The following is a 14709-nucleotide window of genomic DNA, read 5'->3' on the forward strand; positions in this document are numbered from 1 at the left end:
TCACCGGGCCCCACCTGTCGGCCACCTCCCCAGTGCCAAGGCCTCTCTGCATTTGCCCATCACATCAGGCCAGCCTTCGGGGGACAAGCACGCTTTCTTTTTACTAAGTATTCAGGAGTGGGACTTAAAAAACTGTATAAATCTAGATTTTTTGATTTCTTATAAACAATCAGCTTTTACAAGAGATTTTTAGTACCAAACACTTCTCAGGAAACGTCCGGTCTGGGGGCTGGCCCTGCTGTTTGTGCCAGGCCTGTGCTCCTAGTTTCCGGCCTCGGACCCAGGCCGTGCCAGCCTTTTGCGGGGCAGGAGGTCTGGGCCAAGGCGCTGGGCAGAGCTGCGGCGAGCAGGGGCTCAGGGGCAGAACGGGCAGGGTGGAGGACACAGAAGGCTTGCTCCTCACAGCCAGCCAGCGAGACGGAGAGCAAGTGGCGCTAGGGGGCCACAGCTCTGAGGCTGGCTTTGCTGTCCCCAAGGCCACAGGCAACCTGACCACTGGCAGTTGCGACGCCCTGCCTGGCGGCCCCAGCGCCTCTCCACGTGGCCACCTGCTCTGTTGTGCTTCCGCTGGGCTCAGGCCGTCAGACTTGGGCCTTTGAAGCGTAAGGATGAAGCGCATGGGGCTGAGGATGCGTCCAGCCTCTCTGCCTTGAAGCCCCCAAAGGGCTGGACTTGACCACACGCCGCTGGCCAGGGCTGTGAGTCGGTGTTAGGAAAGGGAGTTTCCAGCAATTTCTGATTCTCGCCTAATGAACGTGGTGTTTCGTATCCAGCCTGAGCACACTTGGCACTTTAAGAGCTATCGCGTGGAGAGGCGCTGAATGTGAGAAATTAAACGACTTGAATCTAATGAAACTTTAAGGTATTTACGATGTTAGCAGAAATAGATCATTTGTGGGATATTATGTGACCTTAATACATTATTCCAGTTTTTAAAAGGAGTCATTAAATTTAATAACTTTACAGTAGGTAGACTTTAAAGCATAACAAAATATATACAAAGAAATTAGGAAGGATATTAATGTGAACTATGAAATAAATTAACATGATTTTTACAAAATACACTGACCATTAAATTAAAAAATAGTTTAAGGCAGGAATTTTCATTTGAAATTAGCATAATCAGAAAATATATCAATAAAATCTTGTACCACTTTGTAGCAGAATTCATACTGTTCCTGCAAAAGAAAACCAAGAAGACATTAAAATTATATTAAAAACAATTGATTCATTAAATGAAGAGATGCATTCAAAAAGAAGACATAAACTATCTGTTACGTATTAAAATACCATACACGCTTACACATGTCGGCACCTGCTATGTACTTTAGTTAGCAGGCACATAGAAATTTCCAAATAAAGATGTTTTTCTGCATAGAAAATACCAGTATATTGTAGAACACTGAGAAAAGGCCTCTAGTTCTCATATTTCAATGAGAAAACAACTATTCAAACTGAAAAAAAACAGAGTATTTAAGCTCAGATAGACGTCCTCATGTCACAAAAAGCAGTCTACAGAAGTTAACTAACCTAAAAATAGAGATTTAAGCCTAAATTTAATCTAGGAAGATGACATTGTTTTATGCAAAATTCACTAGAGTTCAAAAGGACAAAGGCTTCGCTGTACAGACACCCAACTCCCGGACGCTGGCGGGTCATGTCACTCTTGGGCGCTCTCCGGGGTGGGGGCGCCCGTGTGCGTTGCGGGGGCCAGTGACCCCACCAGGCACGGGCTCCACAAGAAGCAATGAAAGAGGCGGGAAGCACTTTGAGGGGCTTTTTAAAGAGGCCCCTGGGAGTCTCCGCAACCTGAGCACAAAGTGGCCCGGGGGCAGGGGGAGGACCCCGAGGTGCAGCCTGCGTCTCAGCTAGAAGCTGGTCCCAGAGGGCGGAAAGGTTGCTGGGGAGCAAATAACAGATCCCCACTTCCAGCCACGGATGCATCCGCCTGGCCAGCCAGTCCTCAGGAGGAAGAGTGAATTTTGGGAGGGAAATTTAAACCTGACCACGCACACGTGCTGCCGCCGACCACCCAGGCCCGCTGGGCACGAGCCCCTGATGCGAGTCTGCAGCACTGACGCCGTCCGGGGCCTCCCCTGGACCACGAGGAGAGCGCGGCCTTCTCCCGGCACGGCACGCACACCCAAGTCACGTCCTGCAGCCCGAACCAGCTTCTCAACTTGTAAATTTAACTCCTTTGCTCTCAACCAGGAACCCCGAAGCCTGTGTCACCCCAACCTCATTCCCTGTCGGAACTGGAGTAGGTTTGATTTCTCTCCGACCTCTTCGCCAGTCAGCTTGCAAATGAGCTGAAGTCTCTTCTCAACCCCGCCGGGGGGTCTCGCTTTCGGGCGCTGTGGGCAGAGCCACTGCCTGGTCACAGCGGCGAGGGGGGCCACAGGGCCGGACGGGAGTGGCCGCTGCCCTGGAGCTGGGCAGGGGCATGTTCCCACGGACACCAGGTGCCGCAGAATTGTTCACACGGACACAGAAGCCGCTGTCGGGGGCTCTGCCCACCGGGTCTGGGGCGTCTTAGGGACAGACCCCAGGAGGTCTGCACAGCTTTGCTGTGAAAAGTTCCAGTTGACTCTTTCCCCTGCAAGTTTCACCTTCCGCCCTCCTCACACAGCGGAGCCCCCAATGCACGCGCATCACACCGAGACAGCAGTCCCGACCCGCGGGAGCACCGCTCAGCTCCTTACCAGGGTTTGCACCATGTGTGGCCTCTGAAGTCGTAAACTCTTCACAGCTTGGAACACGTCTAAGAGCCCCTCAGCTTTCACTCGTTCCAGAATGTTGCTGAGGGCGATGAACGTACCTGTCCGCCCTGCCCCGGCACTGCGGAGAGAACACGCTCCATGCAGCAGCCGGGCCCGCCGGGGAGCCCGCCCCGAGAGCACGGCGCCGAGAGCGCTTCTGTGCGGCTTGCAGAGGCCGGCAGGTGCCGAATTCCTAACACCCTGGCCTGGTTTCTGCTACCAGCTGGCTCGTGGGGCGCCAGGACCAGCTGGTGAACACGTTCCCTTCCTTCTGGGGGTGCTCAAGCGGGGTCCGGGAGCCAGCGTTGGTACCCCCGGGAACTTGTCAGAAGCGCAAACTCTCCCCCCAGGTTCAGGTTTGGGAGGGTGGTCCAGGCCCAGCCCCTGCCGCTGGGCTTGGTGCTTCCGGGAAGCATGACGTGGACTGGAAGGGGTGTTTAGACACAGGGTCTTTCTGTCGGGGGTGGTCAGACGGCAGCGCTTCCCGGGAACGAGGAGCCGGGCCTACACTCAAGACAGGCGCTGGCTTGTGGACTGATGCTCCCCAGGGAGCAGCCTAAGGAGGCGGCGGGGCTGCTCTGGGCCCCCCGGGGTGCCGCCGGGTACCTGCAGTGCACAGTGATGGGGTGGTTGCCCGTCTGCTGCTGCTGCTTCTGCACCGCGGCGATGAGGTCGATCATGCCTTTGCCCTCGGCCGGGATCCCGATTTCCGGCCAGCCGTGGAAGTGGAACTGGCGCACCAGCCGGCTCTGCTCCTCCTGGCGGGCCAGGGGCTGTGGCGGAACAGGGCGGTCAGTGCGCCTGGGCACACGCCCCTGCCCACCTGGGGCAGACCCGGGCCACCCCTCCCGGGGCCTATGGTGCCTGACAGGTCCACCCGGCTGGCCTGAGGTCCGGATCAGGTGTTCTGAGGGCTGTGCTCCCCTGAGGAGGGAGCAGCCTTCCCGCTGAGTGCGAGTAGGGCAGGGTAGCCAGGGGATGCCCCTGGGGCCCCATCAGGTTCCAACAGACCCCACCAGGTTCCAACAGACCACACCAGTCCCCACTGGACCCCTTTATGGGACCCTGGGCAGCTTTGCTTAAGAAACGGGGCTCAGTTCTTCTAAAAGGAGGCTGGAGATGTGCAGTTTTCCGAGTCTGGTGACCCTGGGCCATCCCGTTCCCCGGGGCGGGGGGGGGGGGCGGGAGGAGAACCCTGCTCTTGGGCAGATGGGGTTACGCTGTGCTGACCATGCAGAACTCAGGACAACCACAGGTCCCCTCAACCACGGGACAACCACAGGCTCTGGGGTCCCCGGAGCTCCCACTCGGTGCTTGGGAGCACGATCCAGAACCCAGGGCATGGGTGATGGCGGGAGCCCTGGATGGGTAATGTCCTCCTGCCTGACATCCCTGGGTGGGGGCTGGGGACAGAGGTTGGCTCTGGGAGCTGGCCACCCTGCCCCCAGCCTCTCCCTCCAGCAGGACGCGGCCACACGGAGGTCCACTTTTGTGGAGCTCCCGCTGACCGTTCTGGACGTGGCCCCCCGGGAAGGCTGGAGGGGTGATGTCCGGGACAAGACAGGTGACGCGCCGAGCGAGGCCGCGGTGCCGAGCGCCTGGGCTGGCTCCATACCTGGCTGAAGGTGACCAGGAAGTCCCGGACGCTGATGGCCTCCGAGAGGGTGTCGCTCTTGATTTCGATGGTGATTTCGCCGTGGGTCACGGCGCCCTCTGCTGGCCAGTACTGGTAGCACTTATCCTTGGGGAGAAAATACAAACGTCAGCCTCTTGCGCTTCTAGCCGTTTCCACACGATGCAGAATTTCTCTCCAGTTACTAAACGTGTTTTTCCAATGCCTGTTGCAGAGGGGACAGAACGGATTCCGGAAACACACATAGTTCCCTGGAGCTGAGGTACATGACAGACAGGAAGAGGAGTCATCACAAAGAGGAGCTGGGAAAATTGATTTCTTTATGGGAAACATGAACCTGGGTCCCTAACCCGTGTCCTGCCAGGGCTGACATGCCCCCGGCCCACCCTTGGGCACGGGCCGTGTGCTGTGGCCGACAGTCTTGAAGCTTAATAAAATAAAAATCATTTTAAAAGCATTTTTAAAAAGCAAGGAATGCGTCTTGCCAGGATGACTTTAATCAAAAAGACAAATAGTAACAAGCTGGGGGAAATCAGAACCGCCGTGCCCTGCTGGTGGACATGTGAAACAGGGCAGCTGCTTTGGAAAGCCGCTGGCCAAGCCTCCGAACGTCAAGTGACGTGAGCTTGCACGGCAGCTGTGACGCGGCCGGCGGCCCCGCTCCTTGGCATCTGCCTGGAGCCAAGGAGTCACACGCACGTGCTCGTGACATCATTCCTAATCTCCCCGAAGTGGAGAACAGCCCAACTGCCCATCACCTGATGAACGATAAGCAAAACATGATGCATCATATAGTGGAATCTTGTCTATGTAAAGAATGAAGAACTGATTCACGCCAAGGCATGGAGGGACCTGGGGACTCTGCCAAGTGAATGTCCTCATTGCCATAGACCACTTGTGATAGGACCCTGCGGATAGGAGTGTCCAGAGCAGGCACAGCCCCAGGGACTGAAAGTGTATTCGCAGTGGCAGGGGTGTTTGGGGGGAGGAACAAGGAGTGACTGCTAATGGGAATGGGGTTTCTTTTTGGGGGCGATGCAAATTTCCTGGATTAGGTAGCGATGATGTTGCGCAGCTCTGAATATGCTAAAACCACCGTACTGGGCCCTTGAGAAAGATGAATTATGTGAGTCTGTGTGAGCTCAACTAAAGCTGCAAGGAGTGGAGACGCAAACGCAGGCCTGCGGCCCCCCCTGGGGGAAGCTCCTGGAGAGATGGGCATTATTGAGGGGAGGCTGGTTTTCATCTGGATGTGGGTTCACCAGCATTTACTACGTCACTATATAAAGTGCAAAAGGCTGTGCTGGAGCCCTGGTGAAGGGGGAGATCTAACTCACGCAATCCCACCAGGACAATATGTGAATGAAACAGGCACATGTATCAGGGCCTTTGTGTGAAGGGGTCAGATTTGCGTCTGTAGACAATACAAAATGGTGGGATTTCAAGACAGGTTAAGAACACAGGCCGGGGGCAGTTAGGGTTAACAACAGAAACCCCCAAGGAAATGAAATGAAGCCTTTTCCCGCCAGACTCTCCGGCAAGCAGCTGGCCTGCGGACAGTCGGCAGCAAGGTGTACACGGTGAGAAGCCGTGGCCACGTGGGCTGCACCGGGCCCCTGAGTGCCCAGCTGCTCTCGGAGGAGGCCCTGACCTGCTCTCTCTCCTGGACCTCCGTCAGCATCACGATCGTGTGGCACCTCCACTCCCAGACCATCCTCCAGAAGTCCTCCACCGTGTGCGCCAGCGGCCCCTGGGTGGCGATGAAGTAGTCCTTCTGTCGGTAGCCCTGCGGGGGGAGCAGAGGATGAGATGCCGCCCGCACCCCAACCCTGACAGGACGGATATTAGGACTCTGGGAGGGCACAAGCCCCCCTGCAGGCACTCAGGGCACAGGAGAAGGCGCCCCACCTTAGTGCCAGGGCATCTGAGTGGAGGTTAGGGATGCCCACTTGCTGGTGGCCACCTGCCAAAGCACCGGGAGCTGCAACCCTGTTTCTGCTGCTTACAGCCAGCCAGCGGCAGGGCGGGCAGGCCTGGGCGTGCAGCTAGTGGGAGAGGCTTGAATCCGGCTCCTCTGCTAGGGCCCAAATGACCTCGGGCACAGCCTTCTCGTCTGCGTGTTCCAACACCACCCCCTCCTCAGCCAGCCCAGACCGTGTGTCCTGGACGTCCGCGCGGGACATGTTGCAGGGGCCAGGAAAGCATGCGGGAGCACGCATAGGTACCTGGCGCTACCGGAGGGGAGAAGCAAAGCGTACGTTAAGAGCAGAATGGAACAGCTAACACTCCGCAGGCCTCTGCCCTGTTTCCGAAGCTCACTGTTACGTTTTAAGCTCGTGATTCTGCTCGTGAAATGGGGGTCTCTGGTGGGGGGTCTGAGCGGGCGATGAGCTGGCACTCACGTCGATGAAGGACGCGTTGATGTAGTCCGTGTACTCCTGGCCCCGCTTCATGGACAGGATCACGCGGTTGAAGTCATCTGCAAGGCAGCGCGCCCCGCGTTAGCAGGACACCCCACCCTGCGCGCGACGCTCCCGGGGCTTCCGGCACGGAACGCTTGCTAATAAAGTCGCTAAGTCAGTCAACTCTCCGAAGGTTCGCTTTGTCAGCTGGGGTAGAAAGTGGCCCAGGGGAGTTGTGCTTTGTTAGGAAAGCTCTGGAAACCCCCCAGTTACCCTTTCATTTCTCAGGACGGGAGCTGATGCATGAACAGACGCCACATTAAGGAGAGAAGGGGCGTGGCCAGCCTGGGAGCCGGGGTAGCTGGGAGGGGGCTTTCCTGGGGTCTCCAGGGTTGGGGGCTGCGGGAGGTGCCACAGCCCTGCACACGGTCTACCCCGGAGCCTGAGGTGAGAGCAGCCCGCAGCTTCCTCAGGGGTCTGCGTCCGCCTCAAGGCTCTGTCCTCACCCTCCAGGCTCCCCTGCCCGAGACGCCATTTCCTGGCAGTTTCCTTGGCTCTGCCTCTTTCCTGGGGGGCAAGTGTCCCCCTGCTCGCTGCTTGTGGGCATTTGTCTCCACTGCCCCCTACCCACACCCTCCCTCACGCAGGACCTCAGGCAGGCCAGTGTCCAGACTCCACTCCCGCCCATTCCTTGCCAGCCCCACAGCCAGAGGCTTTGTCCTCTGGGCCCTCACAGCCCCAGGCTGCTCCACACGGCCCCAGGCTGCTCCACGCGGCCCCAGACTATATACTACAGGGCCCCAGGCTGCTCTACACGGCCCCAAGCTACTTCACACAGCCCCAGGCTGCTCCACACGGCCCCAGGCTATATTCTACACGGCCCCAGGCTGCTCCACGTGGCCCCAAGCTACTTCACAGGGCCCCAGCCTACTCCACATGGCCCCAGGCTGCTCCACAAGGCCCCAGGCTATCTTCTACACGGCCCCAGGCTGCTCCACACGGCCCCAGGCTGCTCCACACGGCCCCAGGCTGCTTCACACGGCCCCAGGCTACTCCACACGGCCCCAGGCTACTCCACAAGGCCCCAGGCTGCTCCACACAGCCCTAGGCTATATTCTTCATGGCCCAGGCTATTCCACAAGGCCCCAGACTGCTTCACACGGCCCCAGGTTGCTCACAGCCCCAGGCTACTCCACACTGCCCCAGTGGGTAGCACTGGCAGGCCCTGCTGTGTGGCCTGAGCCCTCTCTGTGTAAGCCCTGGAGGTGCAGTGGGGGCTGAAGGAGAGTTGGCTCAGGAGGCATAGCCATGCTTGAAGCAAATCTCTCTGCTTCCAGGAAGTTTTCCCTCTGCCACCTCTAAGCCCAGGTCCCTAGCAGTGTCACACAGGACCAGCTGGCTCATGCCTTGCTCACAGGCCAGTCTCCCCTGCCCAGCAGCCTGATGCAGCCCCCTGAAGGCCCCAGTCTGGGCCAGGTAGTGCCCTGCTCTGATCCCTGCAGTACAGGGTGATGCTGGCCTGACTCTGCCTGTGTCCTACCGGGTGGACCACACAGCCCCAGGCTGCCCCACGGCCCCAGGCTCCCCCTCACAGCCCCAGGCTGCTCCACATGGCCCTGGGTGTCTTACAGGGAATGATCTGGATCACTCTGGCCTTCTTCATGTTTGCTGGCAGGTTGCCCGTCCTCATGTTCTCCTTCATGATCCGGACATTGGTCAGTTTCTGGGTTAAGGACAAAATCATGCAGTTGAGGCCCTGATACTCCAGAGCAAACCCTCAACCCTATAACCGAACGACTGTCAAGGGCACCTGACAAGAGCAAGCCTGGGTCCCAGCTCCAGCCCTCTCCTGAGCCCTGCCCCGAATCTTGGACAACAACGTCCGCAGGACACCCTGGTTTTTGTGGGCTGCTGCTGAGCTCTGGCCACCCTCGGCTTTTCCTCCTCCGGGAAGCTTTGGGCCCTGAGGGCCGATCAAGAGGGACGCTCCCCTTGCAGGGTCCCGTTTCCCTTCCCACTGAGGGGCAAGGCTCACCCTGAACTCCTCCTCCAGCCCGATCTTGTCGAAGGGGGTGGTGGGGCCCTGCAGGGTCTGCAGGTGCTTCTCTAGGGAGGACACGTCCAGCTCGGTGTCGCCGTAGAGGAAGTACTCCAGCAGGGCTTGGTAGATGAACGTGTACTGCATCTGGGAGACAGAGCGCAGGCCAGTCAGCGGGCCCAGGCCCCTCTCCTCCTCCTGTCCCGGCAGGGAGGCCTTGGAGCAAGCCGGGCCGGGGCTGGTAGACCACGTGTCCCGGTAACCGGGCAGCGGCCTTGCCGAGGGTGCTCCCCCTGCCGCAGGCCCTGGGGAGAGGCCACCATGCCGGGAGCGGAGGGCTGCTCTGTCCAGCTCGCGCCGGCACGGCGCTGGACTCGGGGGAGGGTGTTTGGGGGCTGTTACTCACGTCCGTCTGAACCATCTGTGGGCGCTGATTGCGGATTTTTGACACAAACTCAAAGACGTCCACCTTCTGCTCGGCGTGCATCATGTCTATCATGGCGTCGATCACAATGAAGGTGCCCGTCCGGCCCACGCCCGCGCTTCGGGACAAAGAGAGAGCCAGGCCTGAGTCACGTCCTCTGAAGTGAGGGATGGGGCCTCGGAACCGCCTGGGGCTGGAGGAAACGCCCCCCTCCTGGGACTTGGCCTCCGCCCGGGAGCAATTCCACACGCCGCGGCCAGAGGGCGCCCCGACCTCGGGAAAGTGACCTGGAGCCTCTGCCAAGGGCCCCGCGGAAAGGCTCCCTGAGCTCTGGGGGCCGCGTGGGAGCCCGGCCGCCACTTTTCCTCCGGCGCCACCACCGTGCAATTGGGTGACGCAGAGTGTCACGCAGTAGCTTTTCTAGAGCCCCTGTTTAAGTCAGGGGACCCGCGGGCAGAGGCCTGCCGGCCCGCACGCCAAGGTCCTCAAGGGGTCGGGAGGCACCAGCTTGCTCTCTGGCGCCCCAGCCTCACCCCTGGGCTGGCTGAGGCCAGCTGGTCCTCGGGGTGTCTGCTGAGAGGACGCCGCCTCGACGCTGCCTTGATTCCACCCCGGGTTGGGTTTCCTTCCTCCCACGCACTCCCCGCTGTCCGCCTGGACGCTGACCCCCGCGTGGCCTGCCGTCCCGCTGGCTCTGCACCAGACAGGGTGTTCCACCCCAGCTCCCAGCACTCGGGCACACGCCGGGCTCAGCGAACGCCCCTTGAATGAACAACTCCCTAGCGGGTCTGGCTCCTCCACTGCCCAGTCCTAAAGCCGGCGGCAAACAGACCGCGGGAGAAGGCAGGGGCGCCTGGCGCTCGGCCACACACGACCTTGGCGAGGCCGCTTTGTGATGAGCCGGGGCTGAGCTTCCCCGGGAGGGGCCGGGAGGGGGCGGGCCATGGGGTGCAGGGAGAGGGGCAGGCGTCCAGGAGGGTTTCACGTACATCACAGATCTGGAGAATCAGAACCAATCAGAACGGGGCTCCCCGCAGCACCCCGGCCCATGCGGAGCAGCTCCATCTCCTGCACTGCCACCATATTTCGGCAGTGGTTGGCCCCGCTGTCTTGGCCACGGGGGCCCTTCTCTGAGGGGTTCAGGGGAACCCCACCTGGCCTTTCCATCCAGGCTCTCCCCCGACAAAGTGGACACCACTTGGATTCACCCCTGGATATGCAGGGGTTACAGACGGGTGCCTCCCGAGGATCACGGCCCCGCCAGGGACCTCAGGATCCCACACAGCGCTGCAGGTACTCCTGCCACACAGGTGTTGGCAGAGGCGGCGCGGACCACCGGCTGCTACAAGTCTGAGCGCAGGACCCCACTGCTGGGGACGGAGCAGGCCTGGGCCACGCCCCCGTGCAGCTGCTGGGGGAGTCTCAGGGCCGAGTGACAGTGACTGCTCCTGGGCAGGTGGCACTTAGGTTCTCCAGGGGAGGGAGCTGGACCCAAGCGTGTTGCATGGTTGCTTCATGCCCTGTCCCCAGGGGCAGAGCCAGGTTCCAGCCCTCTCCCCAGGACCCCAGGACTCCCTGCCTTGGCCCGTAAGGTAAAGCGGGGCAGAGAGGACATGGCAGGCATCTTTGGGGTGGCTAAGCATGCTCTGAGGGGCAGGGAGCTGAGCATCGGGACTTTCCTGGTGCTGTGCCCTCATCTCAGAGAACAGACCTGGGCGCAAGGCCTGCCAGAGACTCTGCTCTCTGCTCTGCAGCCAGAGGGGGGTTTAGACCCAGCCGCAGCGGGGCCGCAGGTGCCGTCACTACGGCTCACCATGTCTGGTGTGAACACCCGAGGGTGTCCAGGTGTGCAAGGGCACACATTCTGGAGAAGTGATTGTTTCAGGACCTGCTTCGACACATGTGTTCCTGGTGGGCAGGCGGAGGCTGGCAAGTCCCCCCCCTGCACGGCCCGCACCTGTAAGGGCCCACCCCATGCCCGGCCTGGGCGTACCTGCAATGCACCACGATGGGCCCGGCATGCGCGGGGTTGAGTGTCTTCACTTTTTTCAGGAACTTCAGCATCCCGATGGGGGTGAAAGGCACCCCAAAGTCGGGCCAGCTGGTGAAGTGCAGCTGGGAGACCAGCCGTGGGGCTTTGCAGCCGTCGGGGAGCTGCTGGGGACACAAGAGACGTGAGGCAGGATGCTCCACCCCCAGCCCCATGTTCTAAGGGCGCCAGCGTCCAGCGTCACACGTGCATGGCCGTGCGTGCATGTGCAGGGAGGGCCAGCACAGGATGCCCCGCGTGCAGAGCCCAGCTTACCACCCCCTCTGAACCCCGCACCAGGGCCGCCCGGGGCAGCAGAGCAGGGTCCACGGGCCCCAGGACCAGGCCAGGCCAGCCAGACGCAGTCCGGAGACCGCGGGGCAGCAGGTTTGGCCCTGTCAGCACCAACAGCACCTTCCAGCCCCCAAAGTGTCTCAGTTTAGGGAGAATGACGGCCTGCTCCCAGGACACCCGAGCCCTCAGGGCCGCCCAGAGTTTGTTACCAGGCCCGGCCCTCGGCTCTGTGCCCGGCCCAGGGGCAGCTGGACGGCTCCGGGAGAGCGGGCCTGGTGTGCGCTGGCTCTCCCGCGGCCTGGTGCTCTCGGGGACTCCCTTGGCCGGAGGTTGGCGCTGGGGACACTTACCGACTGGACGCAGAACTTGCGGATGGTGTAGTCCACCAGAACCACGCAGTCCTCCACGCTCACCCGGATGCTCCCGTACGTCCAGCAGCCCTGGTCCGGCCAGTACTGGTAGCATTTCTCCTGTGAGGGCATTCAGGGGTGCTGGGTCGGTGGGGGCTCACCCTCGCTGCCTGCATCCCCACGGCCTCTTGAGCCCAGGGCAGAGTCCCGGGCCCCGCAACAATGGGGCGGCCTCCTGCCGCGCCACCTGCAGCCTGGACATGGCCACCGGAGCCTGCTCTGACTTCAGCAGTGGCGATGGGTCTGCTGCCCTTCAGAGCTGGGGCCTTGGGCGGCCCCAAGTCAGCCTGGTGTCCCCTGACACTTCCTGCTGGATCTGCCAGGAGTGTCCCTGCTCGGCTCCCCAAGGCAGGTTAGCTCACTGGCCCAGCCAGGTGCTGAGGGGGGATGGGCCCTCTGGGCCGGATGCTGACCTGAGACCGGCAGCGGGCGGTGGCGTGGACCAGCTGCCCCCACGACCTCCCAGGCCGGGGCGGTGCTCCAGGCCCCACGCTGAGGAGGGTCCTCCGTGAGCGGGGGCTTGTGAACTCCGGGGGACCCTCCTCAGGGGACCCGTTGCTCACTCGCCCTGGGCTGACACTGAGGGTCAGCAGTCCTGCCAGCACCGGACAGCTCAGCCTGAACTCGGACCAGGAGCTGCGCGGCCACGGGGTCCAGCTGGGGGAAGGTCTTATGAGCAAAGGCGGCCTGCAGGTTACGGAGTGGCGTCCTGAGTGATGCCCACACCCTCAGGACAGACGCCCCATCCCGGCCCTGGCGCCTCCTGAAGTTGCCCCTCCGTAGGCCCTGCTTTGGGCCAGTCTCTGCCCCCTAGAGACGCTGTGACACCCCGAGAGTCTCGCCTTGAGAGGCTTTCCCAAGGCCGCTGGGGCTGGTTCTGACCCCCTGCCCCGCTCATGTGGGGGCTGTGGGACACCCCCGCCTCTCGGGGTAGAGGGCAGAGGCGGTGCCCGTGTTTCACAACGCAGCCAGGATGCTGCAGGCGCGCCCACAGCGGCGAAGAAAACGGAACCTCCTGAGAAATGAGCCCATCGGCACAGGGACAGGCAGGGCAGGAGCAGGCAGCGCCAGCCACAGACATGGAAGGGCCGGCAGGGCGCGGAGGGAGAGCAGCGAGGACGGGCCCGCGGCACGCTCGGGGCGGGGGCTGTCCTACCCCTGCTTCGGTCCCGGCCTCACGCTTCACGTCGTTCACAAGTCCCAGAAAGGCTGGTCCCGGGGGACCCAACGCTCCCGGAGAGGCCTCAGCCCCCCGTCCCCGGGCGGTGGGTGGGGGGCTGAGCGGCCTGGCTTCTGCTCAGCCCTGGGGGCCTCCGCTGCACCCCTCCAGCACGGGAAGGGGTAGGCGTCCCCCCAAGGCCCCCGCTAGTCCTGTCTGTTTCCAGAGACCCGAGCACAGCTGGGAGGCCCTGTCCCAGCTCCTCCAAATACAAAACCACCCTCGCAAAGGGAGAGCCGCCCCCTGGGCCAGCGAGCTGATGACACAGGCAGCACCGGCCCGAGCAAGAGGCCGCTTTCGGCGCAGGAGGACGGGTAACACCCACGTGCCAACCACAAAACAAAGGCGGGAGCAGAGGCATCGAGAAGAAAATCTGAAACAACGGAGCCCCGGGGAACACATCCGAGCGAACGGGCACGCGGGCGCCGGGGAAGCAGCGGTGGTGGCGGAACGCAGGCCCCATGGAGCCTCGGCCGGAAAGGGCGGGGGCGGCTTTTCCTGCGCCTCCTCTTGGAGTGACTCAGTGCCCGCGCCACGGGGCTGGAGCCCCTCGCCCGCCCGCCCGCCGAGGGCCCAGGCTCGGGCGGGGCCGCCGGCGGGTCCCCACGGGGAGATGACGCGTCAGCGGGGAGACCGCCAGGGCCAGGCCGCGTGGCAGGACAGAGGCTGCCGCCCCGGCCCGCGCCTGCCTGCGCCACCGTTGCCCTGACCCTCAGGTTAGCAGCCAGAGTGACCCCGGGCGACGGCGCCTCCAGCAGCCCAAGTCCCACGCGGGGGCAGGCCCTGGGCGTGAGCGTGGACCACGGAAGCCCCGCAGAGCACCGGGCGGTGGAGGCCGGGAAGGAGGCCCGGCCCCCAAGCCCGCTCCCTCTAGCCCGACTCTTCCTTCATCGGGGGTCGTGAACTTCCAGAAACGCGTGTCTGCTCGCCGCCGAGCGCCCTGTGGTGCCCCCAGCTGGGCACGGACACCAGCGGTTCCCTGAGGTGCCGCCAGTCTCCCCTGGTGCCCACACGCCACCTGCCCGCCTCCTCCCTCCAGCTGGGTTTGGTGGAATCCCCGCCGGCACCACCGGCATCCCTGGAGCAGCCCCTGCCCCCGGCCTGGACTGTGGTCTGGGGGCGGCTCCCACCTCTGGGACCCCTCCTTCATGGCTCTGTTCTGGTCTATTCTGCGGGGGGGGGGCTGTGTCCCCGCAGCTGACAGTGAGGGCCCCGAAGGCGCCGTGATGCTGTGAGCCGGCCCGAGCCCCGTCCCGAGCTCCCGCACAAGGCAGGCCTGGGCCGGGCACTGGGGCGCCTCCCGGCCAGCACCTCCGGGCCCTATTGTCCGGGGCCTGCCCTGCAGTGGACTTGGGCTGCCTGGGGCTCACCCACGCACCCCTCCTGGCACCCCATCCCGCAGTGGCGCTTCCCTTTTCCTCTGCACAGGAGCCCGCGCGCCCACGCCACGGCACACACGGCAGCCCGCGCATGCTCGGGGGTCAACACGCCTCAGTCTACC

The 14709-nt window shown here is 62.3% G+C and overlaps 1 protein-coding gene across 4 annotated transcripts in view; it reads right to left on the reverse strand.

Annotated features, from left to right (window-relative positions):
* Nucleotides 1-852: 852 nt before the first annotated feature.
* PTPRE (protein tyrosine phosphatase receptor type E) overlaps nucleotides 853-14709 on the reverse strand; it is a 99972-nt gene continuing 86115 nt past the window's right edge. For 3 of the 4 annotated variants that reach the window (XM_037497147.2, XM_054690492.1, XM_037497149.2), the window contains 11 exons: nucleotides 11930-12049; nucleotides 11250-11413; nucleotides 9239-9374; nucleotides 8830-8979; nucleotides 8424-8517; nucleotides 6795-6871; nucleotides 6044-6178; nucleotides 4375-4500; nucleotides 3366-3532; nucleotides 2703-2838; nucleotides 853-1178 (listed from right to left, as the gene is read on the reverse strand). In XM_037497147.2, coding sequence (XP_037353044.1) covers nucleotides 1104-1178; nucleotides 2703-2838; nucleotides 3366-3532; nucleotides 4375-4500; nucleotides 6044-6178; nucleotides 6795-6871; nucleotides 8424-8517; nucleotides 8830-8979; nucleotides 9239-9374; nucleotides 11250-11413; nucleotides 11930-12049 — 1380 coding nt within the window. In that variant the 3' untranslated portion in view covers nucleotides 853-1103. The remainder of the gene's footprint in view (nucleotides 1179-2702; nucleotides 2839-3365; nucleotides 3533-4374; nucleotides 4501-6043; nucleotides 6179-6794; nucleotides 6872-8423; nucleotides 8518-8829; nucleotides 8980-9238; nucleotides 9375-11249; nucleotides 11414-11929; nucleotides 12050-14709) is intronic. The other variant, XM_037497148.2, reaches the window with a different exon arrangement.

This window comes from Talpa occidentalis, unplaced genomic scaffold, assembly GCF_014898055.3.
Source record: "Talpa occidentalis isolate TD23 unplaced genomic scaffold, MPIMG_talOcc4v2.1 talOcc4.8, whole genome shotgun sequence".
Lineage (NCBI taxonomy): Eukaryota > Metazoa > Chordata > Mammalia > Eulipotyphla > Talpidae > Talpa > Talpa occidentalis.